Raw genomic sequence first — 21344 nt, forward strand, 5'->3', positions numbered from 1 at the left:
TAATTCTCACTTGTATATATTAATTACAAAAATTAAAATTTGTCCTCAAACTTCATAGAAAAATACCCATACCAAATCACCTCTGAAATTCTCATACTTAGGGAACTTGGATTTGGAATTATATTAATGACCATATATAAACATAAAATAAAGTTACCATATATATATATATATATATATATATATATATATATATATATATATATATATATATTATTTTAATATGGCTTTACTAATTGTTTTTCTTAGCATACTGCCTCCTATCATTCAACATTTCTATGGTCTCTCTTCACAAAAACCATGCATGAGAGAGAAATTAAAATAAAAAAAATTAATTTAATTATTTAATTATTTAATTGTTTTTAATTATATAAAAAAAATAAAGAAAATTAATGTCTTGTTGTGAAATGGAACTCTACCAATCAAGATTCCAATATTTTACACAAAAAACAAACCCTATAAATACCTTCCCTTTCATTTCCTTGTCTCTTCACAATCTTTCTCTCTCTTCTCTCTCTCTCTCACAGATCATAAACAATTCTCTTATGATGGCTTCCATGGCCATAGGAAGCTGCATTATTTCTCCCTTCAACTTCAAAACCAAACATCCACTTCTTCCTATCCAACAACCTTCTTCAAAACCTACCCTTTCCAACTTCACCATCAGAAGCATAGCCAGTCCAGTCCGCCCCCCCTCACCGGTCGTCGTTCCATTGCCGGAGATCGACACCTTCGACGCCCCGAATCACGTTGCATGGACCAGCATTCGGCAAGACCGTTGGGAAGGAGAACTCTCCGTCCAAGGACATTTACCCAGTTGGCTGGTTCGTCGTTTTTATCACTACTAACGTTTGTTTAAAATCACCCTAAAGTATAGTTTAAATCATTTAAAATTAATGTTAAAGAATATCAAATGTTATAAAAGTGATTTTGATTAACCTTAGGTTTAATAGTTTGTGTCCGATAATTGCATGGTCATATATGAATAAGAAATTTCCATTCCTATGGTGGGCACTGTCGTCCAACTATAAATATAACATTTTTATATTCAAACACTTTGCACAGTGATTAATCATTATTGAAATTTTGTTTTTCTTTCTTTTATATATATATATATATATATTAAAGTTAAAACATTATACTCCAATAGTTCGACATGCATGAATTTTGGGTCAGGAAAGTTTTTCAATTTTATGGTAAAACTGTGTGTTTAAATAAGACAAAAAAAAATTATCATTATTATTGTTTTGAAATAAAATATTTATTATTGTATAACATATTTCCATATATTCCTTGTCTTTCATTGTAGGATTTTGATCTATTACCATAATTAATATAAGGTATCGAGATATGGATATTCTTTGGTTTAATTGATTTATAATTTGTTCATAGAACAAATACACTACAAAAATAAATATATTCATAACCTACAAAACTCTCTTTTTTTTAACGAAGAAAAAAAAGGTTAAAAAACAATTCTTTTAGTTGTCTTTTTCGAACAAAACATTTTAACATCCAGATTGAATCGTCAGATGTAGACTATGGTTCCAATGTCTCATTCAAACCTTAATTTATCTTAATTAATTGTGTTCACATCCTTAATCTTCAATTGTTACATTGAATAATTCTTCTTATGTTTTTTGCATGCAGAGTGGGACATATTTGAGAAATGGACCTGGATTATGGAATATTGGTGATTATGACTTTAGGCATCTTTTTGATGGCTATGCGATGATTGTTAAGCTTCACTTTGATAACGGTCGACTAATTGCCGGTCACCGTCAGATTGAATCGAACGCCTATAAAGCTGCCATGAAGAATCAAAAGATTTGTTATCGTGAATTTTCTGAAGTCCCCAAAGCTGATAATTTTCTTGCTTATGTTGGGGAGCTTGCAAACCTTTTCTCTGGTGCATCACTGACTGATAACGCAAACACTGGAGTTGTGAAGCTTGGCGACGGTCGCGTTGTTTGTCTTACAGAAACTCAAAAGGGGTCTATAATGATCGATCCAGACACATTAGAGACTGTGGGAAAGTTTGAGTACAGTGATTCACTTGGTGGTTTGATTCACTCGGCTCATCCAATTGTTACAGACTCGGAGTTTTTAACGTTGTTGCCAGATCTTTTGAACCCAGGTTACTTGGTGGTTCGGATGGAACCAAGCTCGAACGAGCGGAAGGTGATCGGTCGAGTCAATTGCAAGGGTGGGCCAGCCCCGGGTTGGGTCCACTCGTTTCCAGTGACGGAGAATTACGTGGTGGTGCCGGAGATGCCGTTGAGATATTGTGCTCAAAACCTGCTGAAGGCGGAGCCTACACCGTTGTACAAGTTTGAGTGGCGGCCGGAGTCCAAAGCCTTTATGCATGTCATGTGCAAAGCTAGTGGAAACATTGTAAGTCTTTTCTTAATTTCTAACTCATTTTACCTCATTGGAATATTTAATTTTGAACAATATACATACATACATCAGTTCACAAGCTTATAATAAGAAGTTAATTGTGCTAATAAACTTATAATAATGCATGGTTTTCAACGGCATGATGCAGGTGGCAAGTGTAGAAGTGCCATTATTCATTACATTTCATTTCATAAATGCATATGAAGAGAGGGATGAAAAGGGAAGGATTACTGCTGTGATTGCTGATTGTTGCGAACATAACGCCAATCCTGTAATCTTAGACCGACTTAGGCTTCATAATTTGCGTGATTCTCTCAAATATCCCCTTCCAGATGCCAGGTTCGTTTAGTCTACCTATACATATTTCCTTACGGTATAAATTACAAATTTAATTCTTATGAATTGAAAATCAATAAATTCAATTCCATATGGTTTAATAAAAGCTTTATAAATAGTCCCCACAATAAAACTATTTGTAAACATTTTATTAAACCGTAAGAAAATAAATTTTGACTTTTTTTCAAACTATAAAGACCAAACTTACAACTTCACCATCATTTTATGTGAAAAGCTCGTACTTACCCGTGTAGTTAAATAGTACTTTTTTACAATCAAAATTGGATAGTTTGTGTAAGGGTCCATCGAGTTCTTTTTTTCCCCTTTTAGTATGTTTATGCATGCATGCAGAGAAAGAAAAAGGAGGAAGTGTGCTATATATATATACAAAGTTAATTGGGAGCAATGAATTTCCAGAGCCGGAATTGTTGAATTTGAGAAAGAAAAAACAAAACAAACATTTAGACAGCCGGAATTGTTGAATTCTTTTGAGAGAACCAACCAATAACTATTCATAATAATCTGGTTTTATAAAGCCTTTTGACTAATTTTGATTTAGACTTCTCAAATCATGTCAAACAACACGTAAATTTGCAGATGTTTTAGGAATGAGATGAATAATTAAGAAATGGAAATTTTGTAGAGTTGGAAGGTTCAGAATACCACTGGATGGGAGTGGATATGGGGAGTTGGAGGCAGCATTGGACCCTGATGAACATGGCAGAGGAATGGATATGTGCAGCTTCAATCCTGCTTACTTAGGCAAAAAATATAGATATGCCTATGCTTGTGGAGCCGAAAGACCCTGTAATTTCCCGAACACACTTACCAAGGTGCCCTTTTCCCTGACCTATATGCTTCATCTTTGCCTTTTTTATCTTCTTCCTCGACCCACAAATTCACTTTATCCTTGTTATGAATTTGTTCGTTTCAGATCGATTTGGTGAAGAAGATGGCCAAGAATTGGTATGAGGAGGGCACTGTCCCTTCCGAGCCTTTCTTTGTGGCTCGACCGGGTGCAACCGAAGAAGATGATGGTGAGTCATTTTATATCATCCTCTAAGTGAATAAAACAAATGAACATACCACTTTGAAGGTCTCGTACTCGTGATCTTCACTTTTAACTAATGTATGAAACCGTATTCCTAAGGGAAAGGGAATGTGTCTGAAATGTGTTCACGTGGGTGCAGGAGTGGTGATCTCTATGGTCAGTGGGAAAAATGGAGAAGGGTATGCTTTACTACTAGATGGATCAACATTTGAAGAGATAGCCAGAGCAAAGTTTCCTTATGGTCTTCCTTATGGCCTACACGGTTGCTGGGTTCCCAAGAATTAGGATCACTTCAATACTAAAGCATACCTTATTAAATTAATTGGGATCAGAAAACACATAATGTATACATTATTACAGTTAAGGGTAAGAAATACGTACATGTGGCGACGCGACTAATGGTGCAGCCACGTAGATTGTTTGTACCTGTACAAAATGTAGGCCTCTTCTTCCTCATGTATTCATCAGTTTCTCTTCAGTTTAGACCTGTGAAATTAATATATGCAACTTTGCTTTGTACAAGATGGCCATGAATCTCTAGATTGGATTCAACAGAGAGGAAGTTTCCAGGAGATGACAACACAATTTTAGTAATGGCAATGTTAAGTATCATTATTGACAACTTTCTTTATGAATCTATTGATAATGACTCATTAGTATAAAGAATCCATCAAAAATATTGAAGTCTTCCCATACTTCACTTTTTGAAAAAAATCGTATTTGAGTTTATACGTAATTTTCTATAATTTCAGTTTTGAGTTGATATAATAAAAAGATTTATAACTACCTTGCTACTACATGTAAAGGAATTAAAAAAAAGGTTAGAAGTACGAGAAAATATAAACAGAAGAAAAAACAAGCAGAATTCTCAGACGTTCCTAAAAACAGTTCCAAAAAGCGAAGTCCTGTGGTCTAGAGATTTCCCACGTGTGCCTCCTTATTAGTCCAATCAAGTATGAATCTCATATAATGATTGGATTTTGGAAACGAATATTGTTGACTAGGAATTAGTTCCAGGTCAAGAATCTTGAATATCTATACCTTGGGAGGAGAGATGGGGAAAGCATCTGTTTTTTCAAATTGTAAATGGAAAGATACATAGGTGCATCTTAGATAGCACCCATCTTTTTCCAGCCCTCCCAGTTGTCTAACCTTAGTTTGTCATTTCTTTCCTCTTCTTAAATATTTTTTAATTTTTTTTTTGTTGCATGGTTAGAATGGACGAGAAAATAATAGATTCGGCCCAAGGATGCACCAAGGTATGGCAAAACTTAGTTCACCACCATAGATTGGCCAAATAGTAAAAGAGAGCAATAATCTCAAATGCACTAGAAATAGTAAGTTTAAGTTGTGAGGATCATATAATATTTATCATACAACTTTTCTGACGTCAAATGTTGTGAGTGCGTGATTCATTCAAACAATCAATGATTATTAAACTTGTGGAGCAAGACCATTTTCCAATAGAATCAAGAAGCAAGCCTTGAATTATACTTGCTATGAGTTGCTACCACAAGAATCTTCCCCCAGTTCCCCAGTCCCTATCACAATAATTGGCATCGAAATCACTCTTGTATGAATATTATTCTACAATGATTTTTTAAGTCTTGAAACTAGAGAGGAAATAGATAATCTCACCCTCAAAATGTAGTAAAGAATGTTCATAAATAACCCTTACAAAATTTTAAAAAAATCTCTCATCTCAGTAAGATCTATCAGTTTTCGAGTTTTGAGGTGACAGGACGAAATTAAGATCATAACCACAAATCCAACATATGGGAGAGTAAATTACCTCTCTCCATGTTGATTGGATATTACAGAAGAAGAAATATTCACTTTTGATCAGTATAAACTGCATCGACATCATCGAGTTCAAGCAACTTGTCCATTAGTTCTTTATTCAAGTCCATAGCTTCATCATCCACCTGAAACTCAATAATGTCACAACTTGGCAGAGCACTGAACCTTTACTGAAAAAACGTTACTTATTTTAAAGTAGAAGATTTTAAGTGCCAAATTGAGGACCCCTTGAGCGCAAACATACATGCACCAAAAAAAAAAAAAAAGAAAAAAAGGAAACTGGATTGGGTTTTGACATTTTGAACTTAATTTTCAAAACTTGACTTTTGTAGTCTTAAAAACTCACCCAAATTGATTCCTATTGAATAGTTGAAACCTTTTTCCATACTAACGTTACTCTAGATTAATACCTTATCATAATAGATGTGAAGTTTTCCCATAGAAAGTTGGTGTAGCTAAACTTCCTTTTTTAGCAACTATTGCCTATCTTCTCTTATGTCAAATTCAAGATCTGTCTTGTAATACACCAATGGGTCATTGGGAGTCTGTCCTTTTTTTCTTTTAGAAGAAATGCCATACTTCCTTTTTTACCCTACATTTTTCTCTTCTATTAAATAAAGATGGTCAGCGCTAGATTATCTTTCTTATCTGTAGGCAAAATTGAACTCTTTGAAATAGCACTCAATTGGCTTTAGCTACCTTAGCAGGTCAATAGTAATTATTGAGCTAATTTTTCCATTCTTAAGTAGACTTTACTGATTGAACACTCTTTTGATATTCTTGTCGTGGTTGAGGCCCCTGCACTCCTCCTTTTCTTTCTGTATACCTTTTCAAGGCCTATCGAAGCAGAGGAAGATAACTAAAAAGTAAGATTTATTCTTGTACATCCTACCACAGGATAATGATGTTTGATCTGAAGCTATCATAACCTAGAAGGATCTAAGAGTTAGTACTCAATAAAGAGTATGTTTTAAGCCATTTGAAGGTTATTCAAATTATATAATATAACTAACAACTTAAGTCGGAGGGCCTTGAAGAAAAAAATATAGATCGACTCATTAACTCAATAACATTCTGTGACCAAGTAGTCTCCAGAGCAATGTTTCTCATTTCAAGAATCATGAGTCTAAATTTCCTTTAAAGATCCAACTCCTCTAGCAAATCATCTTCAGAACAATGTTCGCCATATCTTTCCTCTTTCATTTTTTTCATTTTTACTTGAGAGATTTGACCTTACGTAGTTTTATCCCACTCTCTTGTCCCCGAATTCTTATACCAATTCATGATGCGACAACAGCATTATAAATCAATCCTACACTTTGCATTGAGAAACCGAAGGATCAAGTTTACAAACACAAATCTGGTAAAGTTGGTATGGGCACAATACTGTGTTGACTTCCCCTCTCTATTTCCGCTCACACTCAACAAAGAAGCATCCATATCTGATTTATGGTCCACTGAAAATGCCTATTGGAACCTATATCTAGGAAGAGGTCTTAAAGAAGATGAAATCAAGGAATGGGCTTGCCTATCCAACCTGCTATCCTCAGTCATCCTCACTAACCAAGAAGACACGTGGGTTTGTAACATTGATAAGGATGGTATATTCACCTCAAAGTCATTGAGAAGAGCTCTTGCTATAGCTACAAACAAATAGAGCCAAAGAATAGTTGTATCAATCTACTTCTTTTTAATAAAAATAACAGCATTCATTGAGAAAAAATGAAAGAATACAAGGGCATACAAAAAACCAGTCCACCAAAGCACTCCATCTAAAAGATAGGGGACCAACTAAGTAAAATGTTACCAATGGAATAATTATAAAAATCTTTGAAATCGAAGCTCAAAGGGATACGTGAAATCTAATCAAAGACCAAACCTCACTATAGTCCCTTTCCTTACCACAGATCACCTGGTCATTCCCCTCCCCTCCCCTCCAAATGTCCCATACAACAGCACACCCCAACAAGCATTAAAAAAAACCCCTTTATCTTTGAAGGGCAGATGGAGGAGGAACTCCTCAATCGTTGCACGAATGCTCCTGTGGGCGACATAGCTAATGCCAAATTCCTGCGTAGAAAAACTGCACGTGGCTTGAGCATACTAACAAATCCCAAAAAAGGTGATTAAGGTCTTCATCCGCCTTCTAATAAAGCAAACAACAAAAAGGCCCAAAAAGTGAAGTCGTAACAAACCTATCAACAGCGTTACCCAGCCAAGCAAGACTTATCAGATAAAGAACCTAACTTTCTTTGGAACCTTAGTCCTCCAGACCACGTTAAAAACAGACTCTTTAAGAGGGAAGGGATCCAACAACAAACTACACAAGGATTTACACGTATATCCCTTACTCGGATTAGGACTCCAAGCTTGAACATCTCTCTTTCCCTCCCTAAAGCTATACCCCTCAACCAAAGAAAGAAGAGGGGTGATCTTCGTTGTTTCCCTATTGGTCAAATTATGACGAAACCCAAAAGAAAAAGACACGAAATTCTCAAACCCAACCAAAAAATCTGATATCATGCAGTTTTTGGAAGAGGATAAATGAAGTTGTATTAATCTATTTGGAAGGAAAGGTATCCAGTCGCTTTTAAACACCTATGACAAGCTCCAAGGAAGATCCCGTGGATTCCTATCTCCCCTAACCGTTGAGTTGTTTGTAAAGCGACTTCACTTAACAGACTACCATTCACATCTTCGTCACTTGCATCTATGCTCACTATAGCTTTTTGGAATTTTAACATTAACGTTTTTCATTGGCATAGCTCTGCCGTGGATATTTTTTCCCTCTTATCTTTCAGTCTCTCAATTTCACCGGCCATCCTTTCAAGAACGAGAAAAAGATATTATAGTTTCATGTTATTTGTGCTTATTTTTAGAATGGTAGAACTTTTTTATCTGAGAAAACAAGAACAGGGCATTAAATTTTCAATTGATTCCACTGCTTTATAGCTCTAATATTGGGGTGAACTATCTCCACCGTTTTGTAATCATAGCCTTGTTTCTCTTCTACCCCCATTGATTTTTTTTTTTTTTTCTGGTAATCTTCCTATACAGAGGATCCTCCATTTTTTAGAATTTTATTTACTAGTCAATGAAATAATTTGTTTTTTATAGGAAAAAAATAATCAACAAGAGGAATTGTCAAAAACCGCAAAATTGACAAAATATTAACAAACTTTATTGCAAAAACCCACTACACACAATTTTTGCCATGAAGTGTAAACTGTAAAATTTTTTTGTTACAATTATTCTTAAAATAAACAATCAACAATCCAATTACCATTGATGCCACTATGATTGAAGTATCATGCAAATGCGCACTAAATCTAAATTGTGTGCTCCGAAACCTTTATCAAAAGTTACAAATAATTGACTGAACAATTAATTTAAGCCTTTGTCATCTTCTAATCTAATAATTCGTTTCAAGTTGAAATTTGCAATTTTAAAGTATTAAACCTTCCAACAAACTGTAAATTGAGGAGAAGAAACAACTTGAAGCAATTTAAAGTTATGCAATAAGGCACACACACGTTACAATACATACCTCAATAGAGCTTATGGGAAGTAGCTCAGAACCACCGTCAGTTTCGAACTTTATGTTTTCTTCACGTAACTTGGATAGTATTCCTAAGTAGTTCTCCGTGGAAGTCACAATTTTGTAATATCTATGATAAAAACAGAGATAAACTTTCTGTCAGAATAACCATAAAATGGAATATACAAAGAAAGATTTTCCATCTGAGATACATGTCCATAAGGTGTAGCGTGTTCCGTTACTACTACAGCCATATCAACAACCAAACCACTGTGTATTAAAGAATCAAACAAGGGTATTGATAATGTGTGGAGACACTACCTTTCCGACTTATCTTCTTCTGTATCATCTTCATATTCTGGAGGTTCAATAACATCTTCTGCACCCGCATCTAGAGATATGTTGAGAAGCTGGTCTTTGTCAACATTAGAGGCCTTAACATTCACAACTCGAGCACGTCTGAACTTGAACATAACAGATCCTGAATCTGCCATCTTTCCACCATAGTCCTTCAATACTTCTCTAACAGCTGCCACTGAGCGATTTATCTTATCTGTTGAGACCTCAACAACCATACTAGCACCGCCATAACCATATACCTGTAGAGATGCGTGTTAAAGCTAATAATATGTTCTTTTCAACTCAAAATCTGAAGATAATATCACTAGCTAACTGAAAACCTCGTAAGTTTTCTCTATGTAAGCCTCTTGTCCTTTCTCAGAAGCCCTCTTAATGTTGCGATCAAAAATTTCTTTCGGAATATCAAGCTCCTTAAATTTCTCAAGTAGGGCAGTCAGAAGGGGATTGGATGTGGGGCTTGTTCCTCCCCTTTTAACGCTATATCATGAAGTAAAGAATGTACATATGAGAGCAATTCATTATTTGTGCTACAAGAAGACATATACAGATCAATACGTAATGTCATGACTGAGGCAATGAAAAAGAGCCAATTCAAGCTCCTGGAGGCTCTTATTGCCATATTGGCTGACATTGTAGATGTCAGGGAATCAAAAATGGTAGAGCTTAATAAGCTCAAAACTGTTATTGAAAGCCATAACCAAACATTTGTCAATAACTGCTAAGAGAACTATTTTACACATGATGAAAATCGTTCCTCAAAGGAGAAGTAGCAGCTACTTACGCAGAAACAACCTCCTTTCCAATCTTAGCATAAAGCTTTGCCTTCTTTGCATCCTGAGCACCCTGCATGTATTTAAGCACACTAAGAAACTTATCTAAAAGGTCAGTATCACCAACAAAACATACACAATCATCAGACATACTTCAAAGTATCACTAAAAGACACATCATAACTACTAATTAGTCTAAACTCCAACATGAGAAAGCCAATTGGATAAAATCAAACAGAAAATGAAGTGTTACCGACTCATAATATAGAAAAAATACAAGTCCGAATTATTTATGCTCATCAACCACCTAAGCAAGTGATGCAACCAGCAAAACCACCATAACAGGACTACCCAGAAATCAGAGTAATGATGTTACTATCGCCGATAATCAAATAAACATTTACCCTTCACTGAGCAAATGGAAGATTTTCTCCCAAAAAACAAGATCGTGATAAGATTGAAAAGCAGGTACCTTCCGGCCAGCAATCTTGCAGGAACGCCTGCCCATACAAACCGGAGACATCCATATCCTTCGCACTTGATTACCACGACTTTTCAGCTTACTATCAAAAGCCCACGAAGGAGAACTTGATGTTACGGCAGCCAATGATGATGATGAACCCAACCCATTACCTAAGTTGACAAAATAAATTCAGAAATCAATTCAAAGGGCCATGGACACTGATTCAAGATGTACAGAGATAAGGAGAGAGAGAGAGAGAGACTGTGAGGATGGAAGAAACGGGGGGATTTGTGAATGATCGAATGTAGGGAGAACTTTTGAAGGATTACTCCAAATGGTCGGAGCGAACCCATATTGTAGCAGCTTCGTGTTTGACACAGAGCGAAGCTTTTGACATGGCGGCCTCTGCAGTTTTGCACTGTGCTAAGCCTATATTGCTTCGTCTCAATAAACGACGTGTAGTTTGAATTTGAAATCTAAGCGACATGTCGGAGTATCATTCGAATTTGTTGTATGGGCCTCGTTCTTTTCTTTTGGGCTTGAGCTGATCCTTTAATGCACCAATCAGCCCAAGGCCATCGTATTTCAAAACTATCTTTACCGAGGTGCAACGGAAATAAATCCATTGGAGTTCTAAAAGTTGCTTCATGTGATTTGGTTTACTTGTTTACTTATGTTCTGCATTCATATTGATACATGAGATTCACGTTCAAATCTATAAATAAAAGCTATATTTTGATTGATTAACAAAGGATGTTTAATCTGATTGTGTTTGAAATTTTCGTTTTACTGTTTGAGTTTGAGTGATGGTTACACTTTTAGTTTCATTTTAACATTGTTATCATCCTAAACCATGATAGTAACTGTCAATCCGACAAAATTCACAGTTTTAGATAGACCCAGCTCAGTTATATTTGAGATTGCAGTCAATTACGATTGACCTATCGATAAATTTTTATTACAATCATACTAATTTTCATTATGAATAGGTAAACACAACGTTATTTCTTAAACTTGATGAATAGTAAATTTATGAGAAAATTTTAAAAGATATATATATTTGAAATAACATATCAACTTTTGAAATGGTAATTAGACTATTAGTATCCTGCCCCCTAAGTCATACTCAAATTTGACAATAACATATTAATTGGTTAAACCTTAAGAAATTCTTAAATTGATACAATATCTTTTTAAGCCGTATGATACATGGAATAAGATATTCCAGTCTTAAATTACATTAAAAAACATACTTATTATTATAATTTACAACACGCTGTGGACATTTTATCAACGATTTTCATAAAATCAAAACTGTTTTAACATCTTTATAAGCATAGTTACATAGTAATATGAAATGATTCCTTTGTGTCATCACAAAGACAACACATTTCTTATGGTAACTAAAAGAAAAAAGTATGTGAAACTTGAAAACGTGAAGTCGAAGCACCAAAATAAATGAAAAGGGATATATGTTTTATATATATATATATATATTGAAAAATATAAAAATAAGTGAAAATGATTGTTGCTTGTAATTGAGATTTGCCGACAAAATGAGCCCAACTGTCATATACCTTTTTCTATCTTTTCTTTTTTTTGTTTGTTTAATTCTACCTCAAACTTTGGAATTCTTTATTTCTTTTCTTTTATTTTTCTTATCTCCAAAATCAATTTTTTCATTAATTTCTCAGCAAACAAAATAATTTTTATTTAGGATTTTTTCAAAAACTAAAAAACTTTAGATAAACTATTTACGCTCCATATATAAAACTACTAAAAGACTAAATTTGTTACTTAGACTTGAATTAATTATCAAAATAATTTCAACACGAAGATTCTTTTATTAGTTGAATGTTAGAATGTAAAATAAAATTAAAAAAAAAAAATTGAATAATCTATATTTAGGAGAGTTGGATTACTTGGCATTGTCACCCAACGTCCAGTGAAGTTATCTATATATTGTTCATTAAACATTTAGTTGTATTTGATAATAATTATTTTTAATTCACACATGTCATTTTCGTTACTATTATTTATTCATAATATATATCGAGAACATGATAGTAAGTCGTAAGTTAAATATGGAATTTGAAATGAAATTTTTAAATATAATAAAATGATATAAAATATTTATAGAATATAGAAAAATTTAATATTCGACTAATGTTTACCGGTGACATCAATAGAAATTGAGAGAAGCCTACTAAATCTATCATCAATGAAATCTAAAATTTTACTATATTTTGTAAATATTTTTAATTAACAGTAATTTATTTTATGAAAACGACCGTAAGTACTTGATGTTGATGTAGTTATAAGTCATATATGAAAAACATTATGCCAATGTTTAAATATAAAACTTAAAATTACAACTCTAACAAACAATAATTTGATGGTCTTTACATGTGCTTGATTGTGAATGTCGTTTCAAGTGGGAATAGATATTTGTGTAGATTAGTCAATTTGTCGCAAAATTATTAAATACAATAATAAGTGTATAGTTGTAAACTTTATAATAGTTTAATTTAATTTAATTGGGTGGAGATGATGTAAAACAAAAAAAAAAAAAGGACTTAATAAAGCTATGGACAAAGCTTCCAAATAGCTATCCTATCTGTCCATTTGCCTGACAGCCCCAACCTCATTTGACTTCTTCTCTCTAATTCTAATATATATATATATATATATATATATATATATATATATATATATATATATATATTATCATCATTTTTTTTTTCTTTAATTTTTTTCCCCCAATTTTACTCTGCATATTTTTAATTGTTTAATTTTATTTTGTGAATTTTTATTAAATCTTAAATCCAGTATCTAATATTAGCTTGTTGTGATTTTGTAAACAAATTTTTGTTACCTATTGGTATTTTAACTGAAAAATAATAAAAAAAAAAAATTAAATAACAATAATAATAAAGAAAACAAATTATTTATACGACAAAATCATACCATATGTTATTGCTTAACGGTCTTGACAATTATTTAAAAAACGTATGTAAATATACTATTTTTAATAAAAATTAGGGTTAATGTTTAATTGATTTTAACATTGACGTCTATGAATAAGGAGTGAGTTATTATAATCATAGGCTATAATAGTTGAGATATATTAATTTGTAATTCGAGCTAAAAAAGTATGTATTTGTGATATATATTATTTTAGTTGAAGAAGTGAATGGTGAACACTATATAATAAAAAAAAAATTGTGAATGTCAGATGGCAAAAATTGTAGCAAATAGTAGTGTTTACTGTAACTAAATTGAGATTTATTTTTAAAAAGTAGTGTAGATGTGGCTGTTATAGTCTTACATAATTCTTGTCCCAACGGCCCCTAAAAAACTAAGTTATATATTTATTGGAAGTACATAAATTAAAATTAAACCACAATAAATATGAAGCCGAAATTGAATAAATATTTAGGGATAAAATGGTATTTTAACAAGCTATACTTTGACATATAGGGATTGAAATTATTTTAGTTTCTATACTTTAAAGTTTGTTTGATTTTAGTCTTTACATTTTCATTGTTCAATGTGTTGATCACTTCACTTTCAATAAATCTTAAATTAGTTTTAAAGTATAGTTTATTGTTGATTAGGTGTTGATAGAATCGTTGTGGCTAATTAAAGAGATGAAATGATGTTGGAACATGTCGAACTTTAAGAAACTATTGACTAAATAAGTTGAGTAGAGGCATACCCTAGATTAATTTGAGGTCGATATTTGCATTTAAGTCTTGTTAGTGAAATAAATTTTGTGACCTAAAATATTAGTTGACTTATTACTAATATATATATTTAAAAATTGACGGTCTTCTTTTACTCTTTAGTAATATTCGTAGATAAATTATGAGGGAAGACTTAAGCTTTTTTTATTAATTCGTAATGTTACATGTTTAAGTTATTGAAAATATTGATGTGTAAATTTGGTATGCATGAATTTGCTTGATTCACACGATATTGATAAATGGTTCTAAGAATCTTTCAAAGACATACAACACGTTTGTTTGATACTTCATGCTTGCTATACACATACTAATTGATGGAGTCAATTTTGAGGAGTTGTTATTTGACCCTAGGCTTGACTAGGGCATTAGGCTCAGTTGGGCTTACACTCGACCTAACTCAAGAGTCAATTTACAAGCCCTACCAAAGGCTATTGTTCTACAACTCTATTGAATGTTGAGTTGTTTCCATTTCAAGCTTCTTCATCTTTATCTTTTTGCACTTTCGATACATGTCATCAAATCCAATTTCATCCTTAATAAGTTAATGTCATTAATATTCTAGCCACAACATAACAATTGTTTGGTTGAAAATCGAGTATGTTCGAAAACAATATACAAAGATGGAACTTCTTACTCTTAAGAAATGTAATTAAATGGATTTTATCAAGGATATATATATATATTTTTTTTTTGTTTATATATGTGTGTAAAATACAAAGAACCATCTTATTTAGTTCAATCAACTAGTGATCAACACCAACACTATGAAGTAAAACATATATTTTCAACCAAAAACACAACAATAGAGTGAAAAATATTTTGATAAATTTACTATCGAGAATATGACTAATATAATATTGAGAGAAGGAAGAAAAAAGATTGTATTTATTATCCAAATTAAAATAATATGCATACGGGTGCAATAGAATCTACCAACTATAATAATAATAATAGTAGTAGTAGTAGTATCCATTTAATTATAACAAACAATTAAGTGCTCCAAATATCGCTTAACAAGCGATTAATCCACATAATTTGGGGTTAATTAACAAATAACAACACATTAAAGCCGTATTATCTATTTATTTATTTTTGTTTTGATAGTTAATTTTTTTAAACATTAGAAATAATAATTAAAAAAAAAAAGGGGAAAAAATTGATACCCGCTCTTTTACTTTTTAGTCCATCTTTCTCCACTCTCGACGCGCTCTCTCTCTCTTCTCTTTCTTTCTCCTCTCTCTCTCTCTCTCCCTCTCCTCCATGGCTCACCTCTTCCGAGACCTCACTCTGGGCCATTCCAAGAGAGAGTCCACTCCTCCGCCGCCGTCTCCGCCGCCTTCTATTACTCCCGTTCGCCCTGTCATTGTCGCTCCCGATCTTCCTTCTCCATTTGGCCAACTCGCTTCTCAACTCTCCGATTCCGATCTTCGTCTCACCGCTTTCGAGATCTTCGTCGCCGCCTGTCGGACCTCTTCAGGAAAGCATCTCACGTATGTTTCTTCTGCCAATTCACATGCAGACTCTCCTACTCATCACCACTCTCCGAGCTCCCCTGGGTTGCAGCGATCTCTCACTTCTACTGCTGCTTCTAAGGTTAAAAAGGCACTGGGCCTTAAATCTCCTGGTTCTGGCTCTAAGAAGAGTCCTGGCTCCGCCTCCAGTCAAGGAAAGTCTAAGCGTCCTTTGACTGTGGGGGAGTTGATGAGGTTACAAATGGGGGTTTCTGAGACTGTCGATTCAAGAGTCCGGAGAGCGCTCCTTAGAATTTCTGCTGGCCAGGTTTTTCTTTTTTTTTTTGGTTACTCGTTTTGTGCGAAATTCGATTAGTTTTGATTATCTTATCCACGTGGTTTCACTTTGCTATTGCTGGACGTAAAGTATTATCGGGATTGGTGGAAGCCATTGCCTTTCTAATCTTTTTATATTTCTTTTTTTGCTCCTTGTTTTGTGATTAAGTGCTGGATTTGTTAAAGTTCTAGTAATTGTTGATCTTGTGCGTCGTGCTAAAATATGATTCAACTTGGCGGAAACAATGTAGGTGATGGCGATGATGATGGTTTAGACTTATCATGTGAAAATGTAGCTAAAATTATGGATCTAGGTTGCTAGATTACCTTGAATTTTGTGAATTTGCATGAGTTTGAACTTGCAATAAGCGAAAATAGTAATTCCATCCAATTTGAAACACAATGTGTTTCATTTGAATGCATACTTAATTTTTGTCTATTTCTAATCTTTATTTTCTTAAATTGTTACAGGTGGGAAGAAGAATTGAGTCGGTTGTAGTTCCTCTAGAACTAATGCAGCAGCTCAAGGCTTCAGATTTTACAGATCATCAGGAGTATGATGCTTGGCAAAAACGGACATTGAAAGTTTTAGAAGCCGGTCTCCTTTTGCATCCTAAAATTCCCGTTGATAAATCAAACGCTACAGGACAGCGGCTAAAACAAATAATTCATGCAGCATTAGATAGGCCCATAGAAACTGGGAAAAATAATGAGTCTATGCAAGTTCTTCGTAGTGCTGTCACGGCTCTTGCTTCCAGATCATTGGATGGATCACTAAATGAGGTATGCCATTGGGCCGACGGGATGCCACTAAATCTCCAGCTTTATGTGATGCTGCTCGAAGCCTGTTTTGATGCAAACGATGAAATATCTATCATTGAAGAAATTGATGAGCTCATGGAGCATATTAAGAAAACTTGGGGAATGCTTGGGTTGAACCAAATGTTGCACAATCTTTGTTTTACTTGGGTTTTATTTCACAGATTTGTTGCTACTGGCCAAGCTGAACTGGATTTGCTTCATGGTGCTGATAGTCAGCTAACAGAAGTCGCTAAAGATGCAAAGACCTCAAAAGATTCTGATTATGCCAAGGTTTTGAGTTCTACATTGAGCTCGATTCTGGGATGGGCAGAGAAGAGGCTACTTGCTTATCATGATACATTCGATTCTGGGAATATTGATACCATGCAAGGCATTGTATCTTTAGGGGTATCAGCAGCCAAAATTTTAGTTGAAGATGTATCAAATGAGTATCGTAGGAGGAGGAAAGGCGAGGTTGATGTTGCACGTAGCAGGATTGACACGTACATTAGATCATCGCTCCGCACTGCTTTTGCTCAGGTAAGTTATACCTGCTCCAACATTCCCTTTTAAGTTATGACGTATAGGTTATGAGATACACCAGACGTTATATTGATGTCAGTGTCGTCTCTAAGGCCTGAGATACATCAGACGTTATACTAATGTCAGTGTTGTCTCTAAGGCCTCTGCTACCGAATAGAATTGGCCTTCTCCACTGCAATAGAATAAAGGATGAGAAAAAGCTGATGTTATCTGTTGTTAGGTGTCAAACGTTCATTGCATTATATTTTCCTGACATGAAGTGGCTGAAAATTAATGCAGAGACAGAGACCCTTTTTCATTGATGTTTCATTTTATAAGGTCGTTTGACCTTTAAATGTCAATAGTCTTAGTGCATGCGAGGCACCAGACCACCTCTCTCTTTTTCTGTCATCACTTCATAATATTTCATTTTCCATATATGTCTCTACATCACTAAAGCCCACGTTTTCCTTCGTGTCACCATTATGCCTTAAGGATTCCCTGTGCTTTTGAAAACACTGATTGTATCCATTTAAAAGATTTAGCATATCTTTCAGAAGCCTTCCGCATCCTTTTTTATAGTGAACTTTCTCACATTAAGTCTATTACTTGACTCCTGGTTTTCTTTTTGTACAAGTAGAAAATGGAGAAGGCGGATTCAAGTAGAAGAGCATCAAAAAGCCGGCCAAATTCTCTTCCCTTACTAGCCATTCTTGCTAAGGATGTTGGTGATCTTGCAGTTAATGAGAAGGAGGTTTTCAGTCCGATACTCAAAAAATGGCATCCATTTGCTGCGGGAGTGGCTGTTGCCACTCTTCATGTTTGTTATGGAAATGAATTGAAGCAATTTATTTCGGGTATTGGAGAGTTAACACCAGATGCTGTACAAGTGCTTAGAGCTGCTGATAAGCTAGAGAAAGATCTAGTGCAAATAGCAGTTGAAGATTCAGTGGACAGCGATGACGGTGGCAAGGCAATAATTCGTGAGATGCCTCCTTATGAGGCTGATTCTGCAATTGCCAATCTTGTTAAATCTTGGATAAAAACAAGATTGGACAGAATGAAGGAATGGGTGGACCGAAATTTGCAACAAGAGGTGCGTGCTGTCATTTGTGTTGGTGTAGTATTTTATTAATTTCCCTGGTTAATGTAAATTGTGATAGCAATTTACTATTTTCATTTATATCGATCTTCACAGTCTAGCAGTAGGTTGTAATTAAAATGATAAAGGTACCAGTTTTCTGATCTGTGGATGCAAATTAGAGAGGCACCAGTTTTACTCTCAAGCTGTCTTTTAATTCTCCCAAAGCATTTAGGGATCGGACATGCTTACTCCAACCAGTTGCTTCCATCAATGATTGTTTCACATGGCTTGCATCAATAATTGCTTTCTTGGTTATAGACTGGTTGCTAAAAGAGTGTTCGTCTTTATTTTTTCATATTGAATTTTTCTATGATATGAAGGAAGTTTGAATTATTATATTTCTAGGTTCTTGCCGCTGTTTTATTTTTTTTTCCTAAAATAAAATTTGTCTTATCATTCTTATTGACGAAGTGACTTTGATTCTTCGCATGATTTAAGGCATGGAATCCAAAAGAAAATCAAGGATTTGCGTCATCTGCTGTTGAGGTTCTTCGAATAATTGATGAAACATTGGATGCATACTTTCAGCTGCCAATACCCATGCATCCTGCTTTACTGCCTGATTTGGTGGCTGGTCTTGATAGATGTCTTCAGTATTACGTAACGAAAGCAAGATCTGGCTGTGGTATTTTCTCCAAACATTAATTTACTGTTGTAAGTTGTTACCATCTATGTTATAACCTTCACTACTTTTCTGGATCTAACAGGATCACGAAATACATATATTCCAACTATGCCAGCATTGACCAGATGTACCATTGGATCAAAGTTCCAAGGCTTTGGGAAGAAGAAAGAAAAATTACCAAATTCTCAAAGGAAAAATTCCCAGGTTGCAACATTGAATGGGGACAATTCACTTGGGATGCCTCATATCTGTGTTCGTATAAACACATTCCATCGGATTCGAAGTGAGTTGGAGGTAATAGAGAAAAGAATAGTCACTCATCTTAGGAATTCCGAATCTGCTCATGCAGAAGATTTTTCTAGTGCGGGGAAGAAGTTCGAACTCTCGCCTGCTGCTTGTGTGGAAGGAGTCCAGCAACTCAGTGAGGCCGTTGCTTACAAAGTCGTTTTCCACGATTTAAGTCATGTTTTATGGGATAGTTTATATGTAGGGGAGCCCTCATCTTCTAGGATCGAGCCTTTCCTTCAGGAGCTTGAGCGGCATTTGCTCATCATTTCTGACACAGTGCATGAAAGAGTTCGAACAAGGATTGTTACTGACATAATGAAAGCTTCTTTTGATGGATTCTTACTTGTTTTGCTTGCTGGAGGCCCTTCGCGTGCCTTTTCCCGGCAAGATTCCCAAATAATTGAAGATGATTTCAAATTACTCAAAGATTTATTCTGGGCAAATGGTGACGGTTTGCCATTGGAGATGATTGATAAGTTCTCAACCACATTGAGAGGCATTATTCCTCTTTTACGAACTGATACAGAAAGTATCATAGAACGGTTCAAACGTGTGACGGTAGAGACATTTGGATCTTCTGCAAAATCCAGGCTTCCATTACCTCCTACTTCAGGGCAATGGAATCCAACTGAGCCAAACACTCTTCTACGCGTTTTGTGCTACCGCAATGACGACGCAGCTTCAAAGTTTCTAAAAAAAACTTACAATTTGCCTAAGAAGTTGTAATAGCCAGGTGAATGGAAGAGATTAATGCTTACTCCCCCACAAAATGGTTGCTCTTCTACGGGATCCCCCTTAATGAAAAAGATCTAAAAACCCATTCTTTCATCTCGTGCCGCCGCCGCTGCTTGGGTTTTGGAAAGTCGAACCTTAGAGGGGAGGGGAGGGGAATGATGAAGCTTCGGAAGAAGGTAGGTAGATATTTATTTAATTGCTTTTGTCTTAGAAGGGTATCCCTCCACTAGGGCAGGCACAATCTCAGGAAGGTCATTGTTAATTATTCTTTTTTTTTTTTTTTTTTTTTTTTTTTTTTTTTGGTTTTTGGGCTTTCTCATTTTGGTACGGTATACAATGATTATATGTTATAGGAGATAGAATCCTTATCATCTGGCCTGTGTATTCTATTTTTTATTTACTAACGCTATTCCGGAATTAGTGTGTATTATATTTATATATATATATATAGCACAACCCTTTTTCTTGATTTATTTTTTCTTTTATTATGAATTGTTTGGCAGAAGAAATGCTGTGAAACCACTTTTGTTAAAAGCAGAATTGATCATAAATAAAGCTAAATGAAAGTTATTCTATGGGGACATTGAATCGTGTTTGAGAATTAAGAAACTAATAATTGGGATAACTTTGTTTTCAAAAGATATCATCTTATCATCTTAAGTATGATGAATGGGCTCTTACTTTCCGTTCCTTCTTACTCTTTTTCTCTCTTTAATCTACTGCTGTTGAGAACCATCCAACAAGTTCCTTTTTTTTTTCCCATTGAGTGTTGTGCTGAGAGACCTCGAGGTTTGATGTACAAATTTTATGCTAGTTTAAGTTTCTTTTCTTTTTCTTTGAACAACGTTTATTGACCTTAAGGATGATACAAAATTTATATGCTAATTAAAGTTGTGTTCATGTGGAGAACCATCCAAATTAGAAAGACAAAAATCTTTCAAAAACCGAAAATATTTGATATTTTTAATCCTTTGTATT

The 21344-nt window shown here is 34.4% G+C and overlaps 3 protein-coding genes across 11 annotated transcripts; 2 read left to right on the forward strand and 1 right to left on the reverse strand.

Moving 5' to 3' along the window:
- The first annotated feature begins 500 nt into the window (after positions 1-500).
- CCD8 (carotenoid cleavage dioxygenase 8 homolog B, chloroplastic) lies at positions 501-4309 on the forward strand. Of its 2 annotated transcripts, none has more exons than XM_008446792.3 (6): positions 501-824; positions 1651-2394; positions 2549-2739; positions 3380-3569; positions 3671-3773; positions 3927-4309. In XM_008446792.3, the coding sequence occupies exons 1-6, from the start codon at positions 546-548 to the stop codon at positions 4070-4072; spliced, it is 1653 nt and encodes a 550-aa protein (XP_008445014.1). In that variant the 5' UTR covers positions 501-545; the 3' UTR covers positions 4073-4309.
- On the reverse strand, positions 1556-11149 carry LOC103488183 (probable transcriptional regulatory protein At2g25830). 8 transcript variants are annotated; one of them, XR_007819507.1, is made up of 10 exons: positions 10981-11149; positions 10728-10888; positions 10267-10328; positions 9806-9962; positions 9447-9724; positions 9135-9255; positions 5580-5712; positions 3400-4273; positions 2632-2754; positions 1556-2314 (listed from the first exon to the last, which is right to left on the reverse strand). XR_007819507.1 is itself a non-coding variant. In XM_051082260.1 (8 exons), exons 1-7 carry the CDS (start codon positions 11069-11071, stop codon positions 5620-5622), a joined length of 963 nt encoding a protein of 320 aa, XP_050938217.1. In that variant the 5' UTR covers positions 11072-11149; the 3' UTR covers positions 3246-4273; positions 5580-5619. The 8 variants fall into 8 exon arrangements, 4 of the variants coding, with proteins under 4 accessions (XP_050938217.1, XP_050938215.1, XP_050938216.1 ...); XR_007819506.1 differs by having other exon boundaries at positions 1556-1807; positions 1900-2754; XR_007819509.1 differs by lacking the exon at positions 1556-2314 and having other exon boundaries at positions 2499-2754; positions 4169-4273.
- A 4508-nt stretch (positions 11150-15657) lies between these two features.
- On the forward strand, positions 15658-20839 carry LOC103488181 (protein unc-13 homolog). The gene is made up of 5 exons (XM_008446790.3): positions 15658-16243; positions 16723-17592; positions 18215-18670; positions 19157-19343; positions 19426-20839. The coding sequence occupies exons 1-5, from the start codon at positions 15725-15727 to the stop codon at positions 20355-20357; spliced, it is 2964 nt and encodes a 987-aa protein (XP_008445012.2). The 5' UTR covers positions 15658-15724; the 3' UTR covers positions 20358-20839.
- Positions 20840-21344: the final 505 nt, after the last annotated feature.

The sequence above is a fragment of the Cucumis melo genome, chromosome 3 (assembly GCF_025177605.1).
Source record: "Cucumis melo cultivar AY chromosome 3, USDA_Cmelo_AY_1.0, whole genome shotgun sequence".
In the NCBI taxonomy this organism is placed as follows: Eukaryota; Viridiplantae; Streptophyta; class Magnoliopsida; order Cucurbitales; family Cucurbitaceae; genus Cucumis; species Cucumis melo.

Coding starts and splice junctions, on each gene's coding strand:
- LOC103488181 (XM_008446790.3), top strand. CDS start 15,725: ATGGCTCACCTCTTCCGAGACCTCACTCTGGGCCATTCCAAGAGAGAG. Junction 17,593..18,214: donor TCCGCACTGCTTTTGCTCAG/GTAAGTTATACC, acceptor TTGTACAAGTAG/AAAATGGAGAAGGCGGATTC. Junction 19,344..19,425: donor GAAAGCAAGATCTGGCTGTG/GTATTTTCTCCA, acceptor TGGATCTAACAG/GATCACGAAATACATATATT.
- LOC103488183 (XM_051082260.1), bottom strand. CDS start 11,071: ATGGGTTCGCTCCGACCATTTGGAGTAATCCTTCAAAAGTTCTCCCTA. Junction 9,963..10,266: donor GGAAAGGAGGTTGTTTCTGC/GTAAGTAGCTGC, acceptor TTCATGATATAG/CGTTAAAAGGGGAGGAACAA. Junction 9,256..9,446: donor GAAGAAGATAAGTCGGAAAG/GTAGTGTCTCCA, acceptor TTTTTATCATAG/ATATTACAAAATTGTGACTT.
- CCD8 (XM_008446792.3), top strand. CDS start 546: ATGATGGCTTCCATGGCCATAGGAAGCTGCATTATTTCTCCCTTCAAC. Junction 2,740..3,379: donor TATCCCCTTCCAGATGCCAG/GTTCGTTTAGTC, acceptor GAAATTTTGTAG/AGTTGGAAGGTTCAGAATAC. Junction 3,570..3,670: donor TCCCGAACACACTTACCAAG/GTGCCCTTTTCC, acceptor TGTTCGTTTCAG/ATCGATTTGGTGAAGAAGAT.